At 40.6% G+C, this 16,570-nt stretch overlaps 1 protein-coding gene across 1 annotated transcript in view; it reads left to right on the top strand.

The window, feature by feature from the left end:
* MYH9 (myosin heavy chain 9) overlaps positions 1-16,570 on the top strand; it is a 157,278-nt gene that overhangs the window by 106,571 nt on the left and 34,137 nt on the right. The window contains exons 20-30 of the mRNA XM_077452590.1: positions 2,191-2,299; positions 4,748-4,879; positions 5,665-5,871; positions 8,262-8,399; positions 8,532-8,655; positions 10,087-10,258; positions 11,421-11,633; positions 11,755-11,899; positions 14,446-14,652; positions 14,827-14,931; positions 16,075-16,227. Coding sequence (XP_077308716.1) covers positions 2,191-2,299; positions 4,748-4,879; positions 5,665-5,871; positions 8,262-8,399; positions 8,532-8,655; positions 10,087-10,258; positions 11,421-11,633; positions 11,755-11,899; positions 14,446-14,652; positions 14,827-14,931; positions 16,075-16,227 — 1,705 coding nt within the window. The remainder of the gene's footprint in view (positions 1-2,190; positions 2,300-4,747; positions 4,880-5,664; positions 5,872-8,261; positions 8,400-8,531; positions 8,656-10,086; positions 10,259-11,420; positions 11,634-11,754; positions 11,900-14,445; positions 14,653-14,826; positions 14,932-16,074; positions 16,228-16,570) is intronic.

Here is a 16,570-nt window from a genome sequence, read left to right as displayed (position 1 = left end):
TAAAGGACTCCCAGATATCAAAACATGAATATGTACTACCTATCTGTGGATGATGAAAGGTGTACATCTCTAGATCCTAGTATATCCTAATTTATAGAAAGTGTGTTTAATACAAATAAGAGAAGTTGGAGGATTATTGAGCCCCTTTAAAGGAGTTGTAAAGGCAGAGTATCTCTTTATCTTGATGCATTCTAAAGAAACCTGTGTAGCAGCATCCCCAGCACCCCTTAATACTTACCAGAGCCTCTGTCCAGTGACGTGCACGAGTCCCTTGGCCATATGAGACTCTCCTCCTGATTTGGCTAAGATACAGTAGGGGTGCCATTGGCTGTCAATCAGCCAGCAAATCGGAAAAGAGGGTGGGGCCGAACGGCAGCTCTGTGTCTGAATGGACACATGGAGCTGCAGCTTGGCTCGGGTGCCCCATAGCCCCCTTATGGGTTTATTCCTCTGTCTCCCTGCAAAGGAAAAGCATAATGGGCTACTATGCATTGCATAGTAGCCCATTATGTGTCCCTTGCCTGACACAGGAGACAGTGATGTCACCGCTGTAGCACAGAGCATCAATTTTCCGGCTACTCCCGCCCATGCGCACAGGAGGTTCCAGTAACAACATATTGCTGTTAGCAGCGGCATGCTCAGTGCACCTGCGCGCCGATGTCTACGGCGCATGCGCTGTAGACAGCGGTGCCTGTCTTTTTGTAAATCTCTCCTAAACCGTGTTTTAAATAAAGTTTAAACATGATTATAATTTACCCTCTATTTTAGAAATGCATTAAATACAGTGTAGGGTGTTTTTTTTTTTTTTTTTTTTTTTAAGCTAAATACCTTCTTTGCCTCTGCTGTGTGGGTGCATGTTCTCCCTCTCCTTATTGATCTATGGAGTGCAGTAGGAGGGGCTGAAAGTCCCCTCTGACATATGCAAGCTAACAGTCCAGAAGGTCGGTAGGGAGAGGAAAACCACCGCTCCAGGCCAATCTACCTGAAAAACTATTGAGTTTCCAGACAGAGGGAGTCCCAGGGGCAGGCTAATTGCACAAACCAATGAAAAGAAAAGCTCTGGACAGCTGCACTCCGGATTGAATCTGGAATAGTTGATGCCTTTATCTTTCATAAAAAAAATCACAGCAAAAAGAGGGAGCAAGAAACAAGCTAACAGTGGGTGGACTTGTGACCACACGGCAGCCCTGATCAAAGTTATTTAGCTTTGAAATAAAATAAAAATACACTAATGTTCCTGAAACGGAGGCTAGAAGCATCTGTTACCTTATACTTCACCAAAGGGGAGGAGCAGCTACAGCAGAATACTTAATCAAGGCGGGAGGGGCGAATAAGAGATCAGCTTCAAAGTTCTACAGAAATAATGGGGAGATGGGGGGAGATGCACTGAATACACAGCAGGATGACTGAGGCACCTAATCTGACCATGCTATCGGGGATCAGCAAGTGTAGTTGGTACATACAGTTCTTCGGTCAGATCTCGTAACTGAAGTGACGCTCCGTCGCGGCCATCTTAATGCACCCTGCACTCAGCCATACTAAGTCTGAAGTCTCCAAGCAGACATCTCTTTACACCCACGAAGTTTTGCATTTGCACCTTATTTTTATCCGTAAACTGAGCTTGTATGGTGAAATACAGTATTTATAAGTCCATTACACTGTTTTGATTAATTTTAAAAGCAGCGGCAAGCTTGCTAATCTTCCATTTGACGGTGTAATAATGTAGGGATCTCCAAACTACGGCCCTCCAGCTGTTGCGCAACTAGGCATCCCATGAGGCATTGTAAACCTGACATTCAGTTATGACTAGGCATGATAGGAATTGTAGTTCCTGAACTGGAAGGCCATAGTTTGGAGACCCCTGTACTAGTGGATGGGGCTTAATATCAACTTTGACAGAAGTCGGCCTAGGATCTGATACAGCTCTGAAGGCTAGCATATTTCCTGTAGGTGCTATAAGATATATTTCAGCATGGTTACCTTAGAAAAATTTTGGGCTGGGGTAGTTTCACTTTAACATTATGGATATGTTTAACTATATTCAGCTTTGTAATGAGATGGAACTATTTGCTAGACAATTTGTTGCTAAGAAAAGGTATACAAGTTTGCTAGCCACTAAACCATATCAAAGAGCCCCAGGGTTTTGTATTTTGACTGACCTTTTGAATTTACTTTCTGCTTTATTCTCAGGGCATTTGCGAAACGTCAACAGCAACTTACTGCCATGAAAGTGATTCAAAGGAATTGTGCAGCCTACCTTAAACTCAGAAATTGGCAGTGGTGGAGGCTTTTCACAAAGGTTTGTATTGATTTTTGTTTGTGTTCATGTACTTTAAAAAGGTATAGCCTTTCTAACAGCTTCAATTACAAACTGCACAGAAACATGAGGCACTCTTAACATTTATGCCAATGTTCAATAATTTAAAAAATTAAGTAGATATGTTTACACTTGTTTTTACTGATGTCACTCCTCATCCCCCCCCCCCCCCCCCCCCCTCACACAGCTCAGGGCTGTGGACAGTGCCAGCGGAAGATGCTCAGTGGCTTCCACTAACCTCACAAATAGTAATGCTAAGCTTTATTGGGGGGGGGGGTGTTAACATACACCATATTTTTGCAACTGCATGTTGATGGGTTTAGCAGAGATGCTTCTTTCAGAATAGCTGTATAGGGTAGGACTGTGGAAAGGTAAGTGTAAGGAATTGCAGACCTAGTTTATCACTCATTAATACCACCTCGTCCAGTCAAGTCTTCTCATACCTTTAACTCTCTCCTTCATTCTCCACCCACTCTCTCGCTGCCCTGGAGATCCCCAATCGCTTAAAAAGAAGTTTGATTAAATTTGCTATCTCCACTCTACAGATATCTCCCCCTCCCACATGTACAATAAACACTTCCCTTAGTCAACCCTGATACTATAAACAAGGTTGCTAATGTTATTTCTTACGCCCACCCATCCTTTGTACCCTTTTACCTGTCAAATACCTGTCACCCTGTGACTATCCTACATTCTAACGCACATCTTCGACCTCTCCCTCTTATGGCATCTTCCTTAACTCTAAAACATGCACTAGTCATCCCCATACTTTAAATTGAAGGAAAAAAAACTTCCATGGACCCTACCAATCTTAATCTACATCCCATCTCCTTGCTTGTTTTTCCTTTAATTTCTTGAATGCCTGGTCTACAACCAACTGACCTCCAAGATCCCCTTTTGCTCTCAACACTCCACAGAAACTGCTCCTCTAAAACTATTTAACCGCAAAAACCAATGGACACCATTTTCTGTACTCTTATTTATGGACCTCCCTCTTTGGGCTGCCTTTGATACGGTTTACCACCCCCCTCCTCAAAAAAAAACTTTACTCCTTTGGTCTCTGTGAGCTTTGTAGGGTCTCATCCTACCTCTCCCACCACATCTTCAGTGTCACAATTCTAATGCCTAATCTCCACTTCCTTTCACTGTCGGGGTCTCTCAAGGTCTCCTCCCTGGGTCTGCTGATGACCTTCCATGACTTTCGATATAATTTCTAGCCCCCCCCCCCCCCCGCTGACATCCATCTCCTGCATTACTGATTTACTGACATCAGTCTGGATGTTGCCCCACTTCCTCAAAAGTAAGCACATATTTCCTGCCCCAAGTGCACTTTTCCCTGACTTCTGTCAAGATCAGTGGCTCAGCCTATCCCTGCGTGCCAGGGGGCTAGGTGTAGTCCTGAACTCTGAATTTTCCTTTCAGTGGCATATCCAATCACTTTCCAAAGCTAGCTGCCTCAACCTTCTACGTCTCCAAAATGCACCCCTTCCTAACCAAAGACACTGCAAAGCTCTAAATCCACTCCCTGGTTCTCTCGCCTCGACTGCTGCAACTCCCTCATTGGCTTACCTTTTAAATAGGCTATTGCCTATTCAGCCCATCATGAATGCTGCGGTCAGACTCATTCACCTTACAAACACCTCAGCTACCCCTCTGCCAATCCCTTTATTGGCTGCCACTCGCCCAATAAATGAAATTAAAAATACTAACAACTTGCAAAGCTATCCACAATTTGGCCCCCCAGCTACATCACTAGCCTAGTCTCTGAATACCAACCAAATTGTTCTTTGTTCCTAAGACTTCCTGGTCTCAAGTTCCCTTATCTCCTACCATGCTTGCCTCCAGGATGTCTCCCAAGCCTCTCCCATCCTTTGGCATTCCTACCCCCTTTTGTCTGACTCTATATCCACTTTTTAGGTGATCCCTGAAAAATTTTCTCTTCAGAGAAGCCTATGCTGCCTCTACCTAACTATACTGTTATTTTCTCAATTGGCTCATCCACCACAGTTCTTGCCTTTTTGTATCACTTGACCCTCCCTTTTTAGTTTGTTCTAATGAGAATTGTATTGGAACTGTACTGTCTGCTCTTGCATTGTAAAGCGATGTGCGAACTGTTGGCGCTAGATAAATCCTGTATGATAATAGTGTGCTCATCTTTGTTCTCTCATTTCCAAGATGGCATCTCCAAAAAGTTAGCTGGGATTGCATTGGGACCGCTTGCTCAAAGATTCAGATACATTTTTGCTTTGTCAATCCTTTAAATTAGTTGCAATGAAAAAAAAAAAAACTCACAGGCTAATGAAGAAAGTCCAGAGACTGGAAAGACACCTTTTTTAAAGAGTCCTAGGAAAGCCAAGTAGTATTGCTTTTAAGAATTTAGTAGTTTTGTGTATCATGATCTGATCTAACCAAAATAAAAATTTAATTTAGGTTAAACCACTCTTACAAGCTAATAGATTTGATGAAGAGCTGCACTCAAAAGAAGTAGAACTTCAGAAAGTAAAAGACCTTCAAACTGCCTCTGAACAGAAAGTTTCAGAAATGGAACGCTTGCAGATACAGGTGAGCTTGCTTACTGATTATATTTCAGCTGGTGTGTTAGCTTTCCATGCCTTTTTTGCACCTCCCTTTTCTTCAGGTGTTCAATTTATTTATTTTGTATTGCATTTTACCAACATGCAGTGAAAATTTCATGTCAATAGCATCTTTAGAAATATATTTACTTAGAAAAATGGTGACATGTTCAATACTTATTTTACTGTGTGTATTTGTACTGGTGGAGGAGGTGCAGAGACTTCTAGCTGAAGATATGGGAGGCAGGACAGACCCAGGGTGTTATAAGCTGTCATTCTTACAACACTGGCTTGGTGGGTGGTACAGACCCAGGACTACCTAGTCTGCCCACTACAGTGAGCAATGAGGAAATGCGTTACTGGAGAAATAACTACAAGTGGGCTGGGGAATACAAGGCATATCAGCCAGTGCTCTTATAGCCACTGAGAATGAACAGTTTAATTTAGAAATAGACTATTTCACAGCAACTACCGAGTGAAGCAGAAGATGGATAACCTAGTCATTGAAGGTAGGAAAGCTGCAATATTACCATGTAAACGTTTTGCCAGGGGTTCTGCGTTAAAGTGGGTAACTTTTAGTCTATTTTGACATTATACAAATCTAAAAGTTGTGAATAAATGGGTAATGTTTAGCATGACGGTTGTTCGACCCAACCATAAACCAAGTATAGGCAGTGTGTTCACAAATAGAGAACTTTTCAGGGCCTGGATAGTAAATCCTTTTAAAGCATTTTATATTCACATTGTGATAATAATTCACTTTTCCGGTTTTAGCTTCAACAAGAAAAAATGCAACTGCAAGAACAGCTACAAGCAGAGATTGAACTCTGTGCAGAAGCAGAGGAAATCCGAGTTCGTTTAGCAGCTAAAAAACAAGAATTGGAAGAAATCTTGCATGATTTGGAGTCTCGGGTTGAAGAAGAGGAGGAAAGATGTCAACTTTTGCAGACAGAGAAGAAGAAAATGCAGCAAAATATTGGGGTATGCCATATGTGGTGTGCTTTGTTTTTATATTTTTCAACAGCAGGATTTTCTTGATGGAACGCTCCTGCAAAAAGCAGCTATGCATAGTGCTCATTGGCTTAATTAACACTAATTGTACACATGGCTATGAGATGACAGCTGCTGGAACATGCAACAATTTGCCATTGGATTTCTTCAGGACAAGCTGACTGCCCGCTTCTAGGAGATGCAGTTGGTTGAGGGGACCAACAAACAGATTTCCTTTCTCAATGAGTCACCTCCCACTCTGTTCTGCCCCTCCTTTCATTAGAATTTATAAGTTTGACATGGCTGAGCTATTAAGTTAAGAGCTCTGTCAATTGAGTTATTTAAAGGGCAATTTCAGCGGATGGATTCTTCCTCCTAGCAACACAGCGGCAGAGTCACTAAGGTGCGCCAAACAACCATAACAGTTCCTCACTAGCAAGGGAGACGTACTGTATTACCAGTCAGCAAGCCAGGTTAAGGCTGTAGGTAAAGTATTTTAGTGATACTGTTGCCAGGTTTGCTTACCTTGCCTGGCATGACCCTAAATGTTTGGAGATTATGCATGTCGGACTACTTTGTCAGGATCATGTGAAGTTATCCAATTTCTGAGCTATATGAATGTGATCACAGGTTTTAGAACTGAGACCTCATTATTATAGGTTATAAAATGACAGCATTTCTGCTGTGTGTGTGTGTGTGTGTGTGTGTTTTGGCTTTCAGTCACTTTTAAAAATTAAAACAAGCCTAAGATTTGTTTGATCTGCGCACAAGTGTGTGAATAAAGCTGCAAGCATGAAGTGAGAAAATCTCGACTGTATGAAAAAAAAAAAAAAAAGAATGCTATGCTATCACCAATTTCTGTGAGTAATAACCACAGTCTGTGAAATGTGTTTTCAGCAATCATAGCAGAAAAAAACAATAGTCCATATAATTGTGAAGTGGTAGTCCCATACAACTTGTAATGTATAGCGCTCTTGGGTAATTACTGCAGAACATGCAGGTAGGAAATACCATGGTGTATCCCTTTTCGGCAAACTTTCCTTTCACTGTATGGATCCCCACGACAAATGTCAATATGCACTACAACAATGGATTACTTTCCTTCTTAATTGGCAGACTCTGGCTCTTGGCAAACCTCAGCAGCTTAGAGGGATGGATGGACGCTTTTGTATGTATGTTAAAGGAAAATAACATTCTGTATAGTGCTCGCTGTTTAAAAAAGGGAAAAAAACAAATAGAAACCTACTCACATGTATTAAGACCAGACCTAAGCTTTTACAGCTTTAAAATTTCCCATCTGCAACTTTCAAGACAGATTGGATCTTTCATGGCTTTTTATTTTTGTGTTTTCAAATAAAACCATGAGCACAATCTAGGATTTTATTGTCCTTTTTAACATGTAAATACACACTAAATTGTCCATCCGCTCACCTGAGCTGCTGAGGTTCTCAGAGGTAGAGTCTTTGCTGATTAATGCTTCATGTACACTGCTGCTGGTAAACGGACATTTAGGAGCAGTTAAGCATTTTTTTAGGAGCAGTTAAACAAAAACCAACCAAAAAAACAAAAAGAAAACAAAAAATGCTTAACTGTCCCTGAACTCTCCTCTGTCTTATCGGTTTATGTACACAGGGTTGTTTATAGTAGTATCTATGCATTTGAGTTTAGAAGCATTTTTTGGAAAACAAATGCATTCAGAACGGATGTTCATAGACATTTGATACACCAAATGCCTGTAAACATGCTAACTTTTACCCACGTTTGGTTTACGGGAGTTTTCTAATATATTTTTGACTATTTGTGAAAAAAACGCAGGCGTGGCAAAACTGACATTTTTAAACGTCTTTTACTATTTGTTAAGTTAAATTGTTTAGGGGAGGTTGTAAAATGTCCTGTTTACATTAAGCCTAAGAAGAAAAGGAGTCTCTTGTGGAGCGCATAATGACCTCTGTCGTGGGGGCTGTTTCAGGGGGGTGACCAAAAGATTCACTATGGTTTTATTCCCACCTGCATGTTTGAAGCGCTTAAGAGTGATCTATATTACAAGTTGTAAGGCATTACCACATTCACAATTTTTATATGGATGTTTTTTATTTTTATTTTCTGATTATTTTATTTGATTGCCAAAAACACATTTCAGACAGTGACTATTACTGACTGATAAACTGTTTTTGATAGTGTAGCATTCATTTTATTTTTCCTAAGCCAAATATGTACCTTTTTTTCCAGAGGTATTAGCCACACATCTAGGAGGCAGGGCACTCTAAAACTCCTCCCCCCCCCCCCCCCCCCCTCTTTATATCCTGCTAGGTGGGAAAAGACTTAATTTTTGTCTTGTTTAGATGGTTGCAAAGTAGCTTTGTATGTTTCAAATTTTGCAGGAGCTAGAAGAACAGCTAGAGGAGGAGGAAGCAGCCAGGCAAAAGCTACAGTTGGAAAAGGTCACGGTTGAGGCAAAACTTAAGAAGATGGAAGAAGAAGTACTAATTCTGGAAGATCAGGCAAACAAATTGAGCAAGGTAAGGACCTACACGTAAACACAATCTATAATTGTATAGCTCTGTATCAGTGTAGGAATTTTAAATGACACATATTTGTATATCAATGGCAAGTTTTCTCTAACAAATTTTTTTAATTTTTTTTTTTTGTAGGAGAAGAAACTTTTTGAGGACCGTATTGCTGAATTTACCACTAATCTAGCAGAGGAGGAAGAGAAGTCTAAGAGCCTTGCTAAACTCAAAAACAAACATGAAACTATGATATCTGACTTGGAAGGTATAACAAAATTAAATGGCAGAGCTTTTTGGATAAATCCATTCCATTTTTAAATAACCATTTGTTCTCTTATGGTTATCTGCTTTTATGTAATACATTTATTCAGGTCATTGAATCCATCACAGATCAGCTAGACAGGCAGGCATCTAGTTTTTCAGGAGGTATTCAGTAATAGTGATAGGTGGGGCTTGGGATTTTTTTAATGCAGTCACCACAAGGTGCAATGAATTCAATTGGTGTTTTCATATGACCCTTATGAGTTCACTGGTAGCATTCCATTTTTTTGATGCACATTTTAAGCAGACTTTCCTACTAATCTGCCAGAGGGTTGCTTTAAAGCACAAAGCATTTGATGGTTTATGCTGCTAGCACTTTTAAAATGCAATTTAACATGTTGGTGAGAGTCTTCCAAGGCTGAAATACAGAGCTGCCAATGTAGTGGTGTTGAAGGTCAGAGTGACCACAGGCTTATTTGTATATCAGGTGTTTGACAGCTGAAATGCCTGTTTTTGTTTTTCCAGCTCAGTGACTTGCCAGGTAGTGATGCTTGATCTTCCACAGTAAAAAACAAAATGCATCAACTCCTACCGTGCTAAAGAAGTAGTGAACACAATATTTGTCTTTAACAAAATGGCTAAAAATGCTACAAATGGGCAGAATATTTTATTGACTAAATGTAATGCAATCTCATAAGATACATCAAAGTATCCAAATCCACTTTAAATGTAATGTTAGCCTAATTTATATCAGAACATGTTTGTATTCAATGGCCTCAGCAGGTGTGCTTCCTGCATTGCATCTTTATCACTGAATTCATATCATGGTTTCTATTACTGATTACCTTGGCTTTTCTTTCAATTTACTTTTGCTTAGAATAAAAAGAAGCAGACGTTGGCAGTCATAATATTTCCTCTTGAATTTTAAGTGCTGCCTAAGGGACAGTTTTTCTTGTCAGTGGGTTGTGGCAGCCTACAATACCATTGACTGCCTGAACTGATAAGCTTTTTATACATTGCAACCACAAAGGTTCTTCAGGGTTAAATAAGTGTTTGACCACCTTCCAGCAGTCCAGAGAAGCTCTACATACTTTGTTCAGGCAGGAGTTGAAGAAATTGCAGGGAAAAATAAGTGAATAACACTACACCTGTCTTGAAGATAAACCTAAATTATAGAACTCAAAGGAAATCATATGTCAGTTACCAAAGAAAAATTCATTGTTTCTAAAAATAAAAATCTAGTTGCCTGCCTGTTGTGCTGACCCACTTGTTTCAGTGTGAAGCCACTGTCTTGGAACAAGCGTGCAGATTTTTACTAAATGTGTTTTTTTTTGTGTTTTTTTTTTTGGTTTATCTGATTAGTATATTTTCTTTAGTCTGGAATCCCATTTTTTGACTAGCTTATGGCAGCTTATAACAAAATTATTTTTTGCAGAGCGCCTTCGCAGAGAAGAGAAGCAGCGTCAGGAGCTAGAGAAGACACGTCGCAAGTTAGAGGGAGACAGTACCGATTTACATGATCAAATTGCAGAGCTGCAAGCACAAATTGCTGAATTAAAGTTACAACTAGCTAAAAAGGAGGAAGAGCTGCAGGCTGCTCTAGCAAGGTAACATTCTTTGCAACAGATGTACTTATAAGAGTGAGTGAGGTCTACTCTGTATCCAAAAAAAAACCCATGTACAAAGGTGCTGAGTCTGCGTGACCAAATCTTTTATTTTTGGGTTGCTACAGATATACACCTGCATCCTATAACACTTAATTATTGTGAACACGACTTTGATCCACTGGCTGCTGCTGTGGAGATGGATGCCTTGGCACAAATATAAGATCTAATGTCTCACTCCTACATCGTAGGATACAGTGTTCATATTCATGTCTATTTGGGTTATGCTTGGAGCTTAGATTGGTGAGTTCCCCTGTGGTAAAGCAAGTGTCGTCGTCTTCCCCCCCTGCATTGGGGCAGGCCTGACCAAATTCTGCATGTGGAGCGAGACACCACAGTAGCAGTGTTTAAAAGGCGCACAAGGAAGGGTGAGGCTACCCTGTGGTCTGCGCCACAGGTTCTCACTTGTTTGGAATGCTTGGAACTCGAGCATGGGTTAGCTCCCTATCCCTCCTTTTGCAGGAGGATAAGCAGTCTCGAGTGTCTTTGGAGCCACTACAAAGTGATTCTTTGCAGCCCCCAAACTGTTCACCAAGATGTTTGGGGTCCAGTTATTGAGGACTTGGGGTATCCTTATTGTGTAGGGTACCTGAAAGATCTGCTTCTCAGAACAGACTTCTCAGTCCTCAAATGTCCAGCAGACAAGTCCTAGAAAGGTTTGAGTTGTATTTTGAACCTTCAGAAGTCGGGTTGGCTGTATTTGAGAGTGAGGTTTTTATTTTCTCATGATTAAGGTGCACTGTTCTGTGATTTGCTCCAAGGAATGGATTTTACAGGCAAGCCAGAAATCATTACTTATGAAGGGTTTGTTTTCCATTTTTGGGGGGTGTGGTTTTGAGGAGGGAAATGCATTACATCATAAATCTTGTACATGAAGCATGGCTGTTCATAAATATAAAAGTCCTATTTGTAATGAGCTTCATGGCTGTCCCATGCTTTTATCATGGATGCTGCAGAAAGCTTCACTTTAGACAATGGAAATGTCATTGCTCCCTTATCTTGATTTTAATGGATGTTATAGGCATTGGTGGCACAAGGTCATGATTTACCTATCCATGTTTTATTTCTCTTCTATAAAACTCTCTTGTCTGCGCTATTTTTATAGGGTGGAGGAAGAAGCTACTCAAAAAAACATTGCCATTAAGAAAATTCGAGAGTTAGAATCCCAGATTAGTGAACTACAGGAAGATCTTGAGGCTGAGAGAGCTGCACGCAATAAGGCAGAAAAACAAAAGCGTGATCTAGGAGAAGAACTTGAAGCATTAAAGACTGAACTTGAGGATACCTTGGACTCAACAGCAGCACAGCAAGAACTCCGGTATTTACATTTATATGTTTTTTTTGTTTCTTTGAATTTGGCCTCTAAATGTACTATTTGTAGATGGGGAAATTACACGTGTGTTTTTTTTTTTTTTTTTTTTTTTTTTTGTTTCACCTAGAACAAAACGTGAGCAGGAAGTATCGCACCTAAAGAAAAATTTGGAAGAGGAAGCTCGGCTTCATGAATGCCAAATTCAGGAATTCAGACAGAAGCATGCACAAGCTGTTGAGGAGCTTTCTGAACAGTTGGAACAGACAAAACGGGTAAGAATCAATTAACTTTATGGGAGGCTATAGTTATACTTTGACCTTTTTTTCAGGTTTTTATTGTGGCCTTTTTCCCCACTAGGTAGGTGCTTTCTGTTCTGTTGATTACCTCTGGAATGTACAACATTGAGATGTCACCTGACTAGAGGGGACACCTTCAATGGGGACAGTCGTTCCAGTGACACTTAACCACTTGCCCACTGGTCACTTAAACCCTCTTCCTATCCAGACCAATTTTCAGCTTTTGGTACTCTCATATTTTTAATGACAATTACTTAGTCATGTAGCACTGTACCCATATGGAAATTTTTGTCCTTTGTGTGGGGGAAAAAAAATAGCTTTCCTTTAGTAATCACCGCAGGGTTATTAATTTTTTATTTTTTTTTTGCGATATAAAAAGACCGAAAATTCAGTAAATAAAACGCATTTTTGTTATAAAATTTTGCAGATTTAGTATTCTTAAATTTTGGCCAAATCAAGGACATGTATAGAGATTATTTTTATATAATTGTCATATTAGCAGGTTATTTCTCACACAGCATATGCATACCAAAAATTACACCCCAAAATAGATTCTCTAGTATGGCGATACCACAAGTGGGAGGCTTTTCCACAGCCTGGCCACATACAGAGGCCCAACAGGCAGGGAGCACCATCAGGTGCTTTATGGGCATTAACTTCAAATCTAATTTGACTACCTATTACACTTTTGTGAGGCGCTGTAGTGGCATAGATGAGCCATGAATGTGAAAGACTGAGTATGCCTGGGGTAGACTGAGCATGGATGAGTCCCTTAATTGTCACAGAGCAGTCCTGTGGGCACTACAGAACCAGCCCACAGCACTGCTGCACCCAATCTCTCCCCTATCTGCTCACACTGTACAGATCGGTACAGAGTGGGGGGAGAGGAACCGGACAGGCGAGTTTTACAAGTGATCGCTCTGTCATTTGATGGAGCGATCCTGTAGTAAACAACCGCCATTTACCGTGATGGGCGGTTCTGGGAGGACATCCCAGGGGTAGCGTGGTTCTGGGAGCAAGTCATAGTACACCCTCCAAGAGTTATCAAGCCGCATTGTAGCCATCATTTGGCTATAGCGTGGTTAACTGGTTAAGAGGGGTTTTTGTTTGGATAGATTTTTCACTTCTGTTATGTTTAAGAGCCCTTTCACACTGCTAGTGCATCCGTGCTAGTGGTAAAGCACCGCTAGTTTTAGCAGCACATAGGCACATTGCCATGTCAGGAGGTGTGTGTGTGTGTGTGTGTGTGTGTGTGTGTGTGTGTGTGTGTGTGTAATAGATAGATATAGATGGATATTAGAGAGATGGAGATGTATCGCTCTCGATTAGATATATCTCCCTTTCCCGCCAAGCTTTTGGGGGTTATACCGGGATGCTGCCCGGAGCTGCAGGCATCGTCCCAGTACCGTTTAGAGCGGACGATCGGCTATCCGGGGATAATAGCCGATACGACTAAAAGCCGCTCGGCTGTTTCCAGAGGAGCAGGAGGGGACGCTGCTCTTCCCCGGGCCTCCCTTCCTACCGGGAGGCCCGATCGACAATCTGCCACTTCTGGCGGCTAGGGACAGACTGGAACTAAGCCATAAAAATGGGTTTGTTATAGCCTCCTGATTGTAAACACGGAAGCGACATCACTTCCTGTTTACTCGGCTGCCAATGGCGCTGTTTAAAAAAAATATATATACAGTATTCAGAATCATCAAAAATGGCAATCTGAATATTTTGAAGTGCAAAGGAGGGATTTGGAGGTCTTTTAGACCTCCGATACCTTGTTAAAGAGTACCTGTCACCACTTATTACTGTCACAAGGGATGTTTACATTCCTTGTGACAGCAATAAGTTATCATATATTATTATTACTATTTTTTTTCTTACACTGCTTAATATAAAGGTGTGTTTGTTGTTTTTTTTTTTTTTTTTTTTTTTTTTTTAAGCATCCCCGCAAGCTCGCGCAGCAAAAATGCATACAGACCTCCTGTAACTCTAACCTGGTAACCGTAAAAATTGAGATTTTTAGGTACCGGAGTTTGTCGCCATTCCACGAGTGCGTATTATTATAAAGCGTGATGTGTTTGGTATCCGTTTACTCAGCGTAACATCCTCTTCCCAATTATACGAAAAAATTGGGCTAATGTTTTTTTTTTTTTTTTATTCAGTGTCCCTTTTTCCCAAAAGGTTGCGTTTAAAACACTGCACAAATACTGTGTGAGATAAAATATTGCAAGAATCGCCATTTTATTTGCTAGATTCTCTGCTAAAAAGTTTGGCGGCTCTAGTAATTTTCTAGCAAAAAAATACGGATTTTTAACGCGTAAACACCAAATGTTAGAAATGGGCTTGGTCATGAAGAAAATAAATTATAATATATATGGGTGGCAATGGCAGGGTGTACTGATTGGCATCCTCTTTGGGACCAATGTCCTGCGCCCAGTAGCTGTCATTCGGCTATAGCACGGAAGTCAAGATTTTGGCTTCACATTGATCTATACTGTGGTTAACATCTGTTTTTCCTCATCTCATAGGTAAAAGGAAATTTGGAAAAGGCAAAACAAGCACTTGAAAGTGAGCGTAATGAACTGGCCAATGAGGTGAAAGCGCTTATGCAGGGCAAAGGCGACTCTGAACACAAGCGAAAAAAAGTGGAAGCACAGCTTCAGGAACTGCAAGTCAAAGTATCAGAAGGTGACAGATTTCGTGCTGAGCTGTCAGAGAAGGCAAACAGACTTCAGGTACAGTGCATGTGTGTGTATATATAATTTTTATTGCTGGATAAAGATTGAAGCGGAGGTGGAGGAAATGCACAAACTGAGATGAGGTGGGGGCTTCAGAAACCGTAACGGAGGGAGGATTTGGGTGGTGAACATATACTTATTAATTTGGTGTATATATTTGATGTATTTTAGGTTGAGTTGGACAATGTCACAAGTCTCCTTTCTCAATCGGACAGCAAATCTAGCAAATTTGCCAAAGATTTTGCTACCTTGGAATCACAGCTTCAAGACACTCAGGTATGTGTAACGTTTCTAGTTTTATTAACCTTTCTCCTTTTTGTAGGAGAATTTAATGTGTTAAAATGCAGAATGGTATATTTCGGGGGTGGTGTGAGAATGCAGCCCACCTGGAGGGGTCAAATGCTGTGGTCAAGTTTACAAGTAGCCTTTGGTAACAGTACCTTTAACCGTGATTGTCAGGTTTTAACCTTCAACCCGAAAAATTTTAATTGAGGCCTGCTCCTTGTGCAGTATAGGATTTCATGTTGTATGTGCCCAGTTTTGCCACGATGAGTTAAGCCAGCTCTGAGCATTCTTATTTTTTTCAGTGAGATAAAAACTGACACACAGATTCACTTCTTCCCCCTTGCTTTGAGTGACAGGTGATTTACCCATCTCATGCATGAGAGGCTTTCTGTGTATTTCAGAAACCCACACAAGCCTACCACCTTCAGCTCTCCCAGGATTGGCTGCTCCACACCTCGGCCTGATTGGGCTTGCTGAAGTCATGTGGTGGTTTTTCTTATGCCCATAGCGGAAGTCCAGGGTAATGAATAGGAGCAAATGCATGTTGACAAAGTGTAGCGGTGGGCTGAGAGTCTGACATCACGACTCCACCCACTGAGCCCTGGGCAACAGACCTACCCACAGAATCGCCAGTTATTTTGGGTCTCCTGGCAGAGGCGAGACATTTGACAGGTAAGGGGATACATGCAGGAGGCATGTATATCCTTAGATAACCACTATGGCAGTATTTTAGAAAGGATGAGTGGGTTTACAGCCACTTTGTAAAGGTTACAACCTTTTGTACTCTAGATCCCATATGTTGGTAGATTGGCATCTGCCATTTTATTAACCATTTAAATGTTGAAACAATTTTGTTAAATGAATTGTGGAAGGCCTGAGGGTGATTGAATCAAAATTTATTAAATTGCAAAATGCTTTCTTTGCTTATTTTTTTATTTTTTCCCCGTAGTTTGATTTGTACCTGCCTTAAGACACTTTTATAGTTTTTAAGGACTTGTTTGAAGAAGAAAAAAATAAGTTGGTTATTTTGTACCTTAAGGACATTCCAGAGTGTCTTCTAGAAGTAAAATTACAGCCAAATGTTTGAACCCATTGGGCCTTCAGACTTTATCTCCATCTTATTAATTGACCTAGGAACTCTTACAAGAAGAGACACGTCAAAAACTGAGCCTTAGCACAAAACTCAAACAAATGGAAGAGGAGAAAAATGGCTTCCTGGAACAATTGGAAGAAGAGGAGGAAGCAAAGAAAAACTTATCGAAGCAATGCTCAACACTGCAAGCTCAGGTGTGTTTTCAGAATTTATAATGGAGTAGGGATTGTTCTATTTTGTGTGTGTACATGGAATATGCTAAATGCATGGGCAGTTCTTCCCTGAAACTCGAACTATATGCTTAACATTATGATGTAATGGGTCTGTATATACATTTTTCTTAGAACGGTTTTCCATTTCAATAACGCTTAGATTTTGTGAACAAAATCTTTAAGAAACAACCTGTCTTTAATGTTTTCATTTCCATCTTGAAGTTTATAGTTATGCCTTTTAATATTTGTACCTATATGATGAACTAATCGTGAAAAGCAGGTATTCTGCAAAATCAGCTTTATATGCAGCAAAAGGTTATGGGGT

Source organism: Lithobates pipiens, unplaced genomic scaffold (assembly GCF_037356315.1).
Source record: "Lithobates pipiens isolate NorthernLeopardFrog02 unplaced genomic scaffold, aLitPip1_a1.2 Scaffold_23, whole genome shotgun sequence".
NCBI classification, from domain to species: domain Eukaryota; kingdom Metazoa; phylum Chordata; class Amphibia; order Anura; family Ranidae; genus Lithobates; species Lithobates pipiens.
Note: the sequence above shows the minus strand (reverse complement) of the source record. Positions and strands in the feature narration are given on the sequence as shown.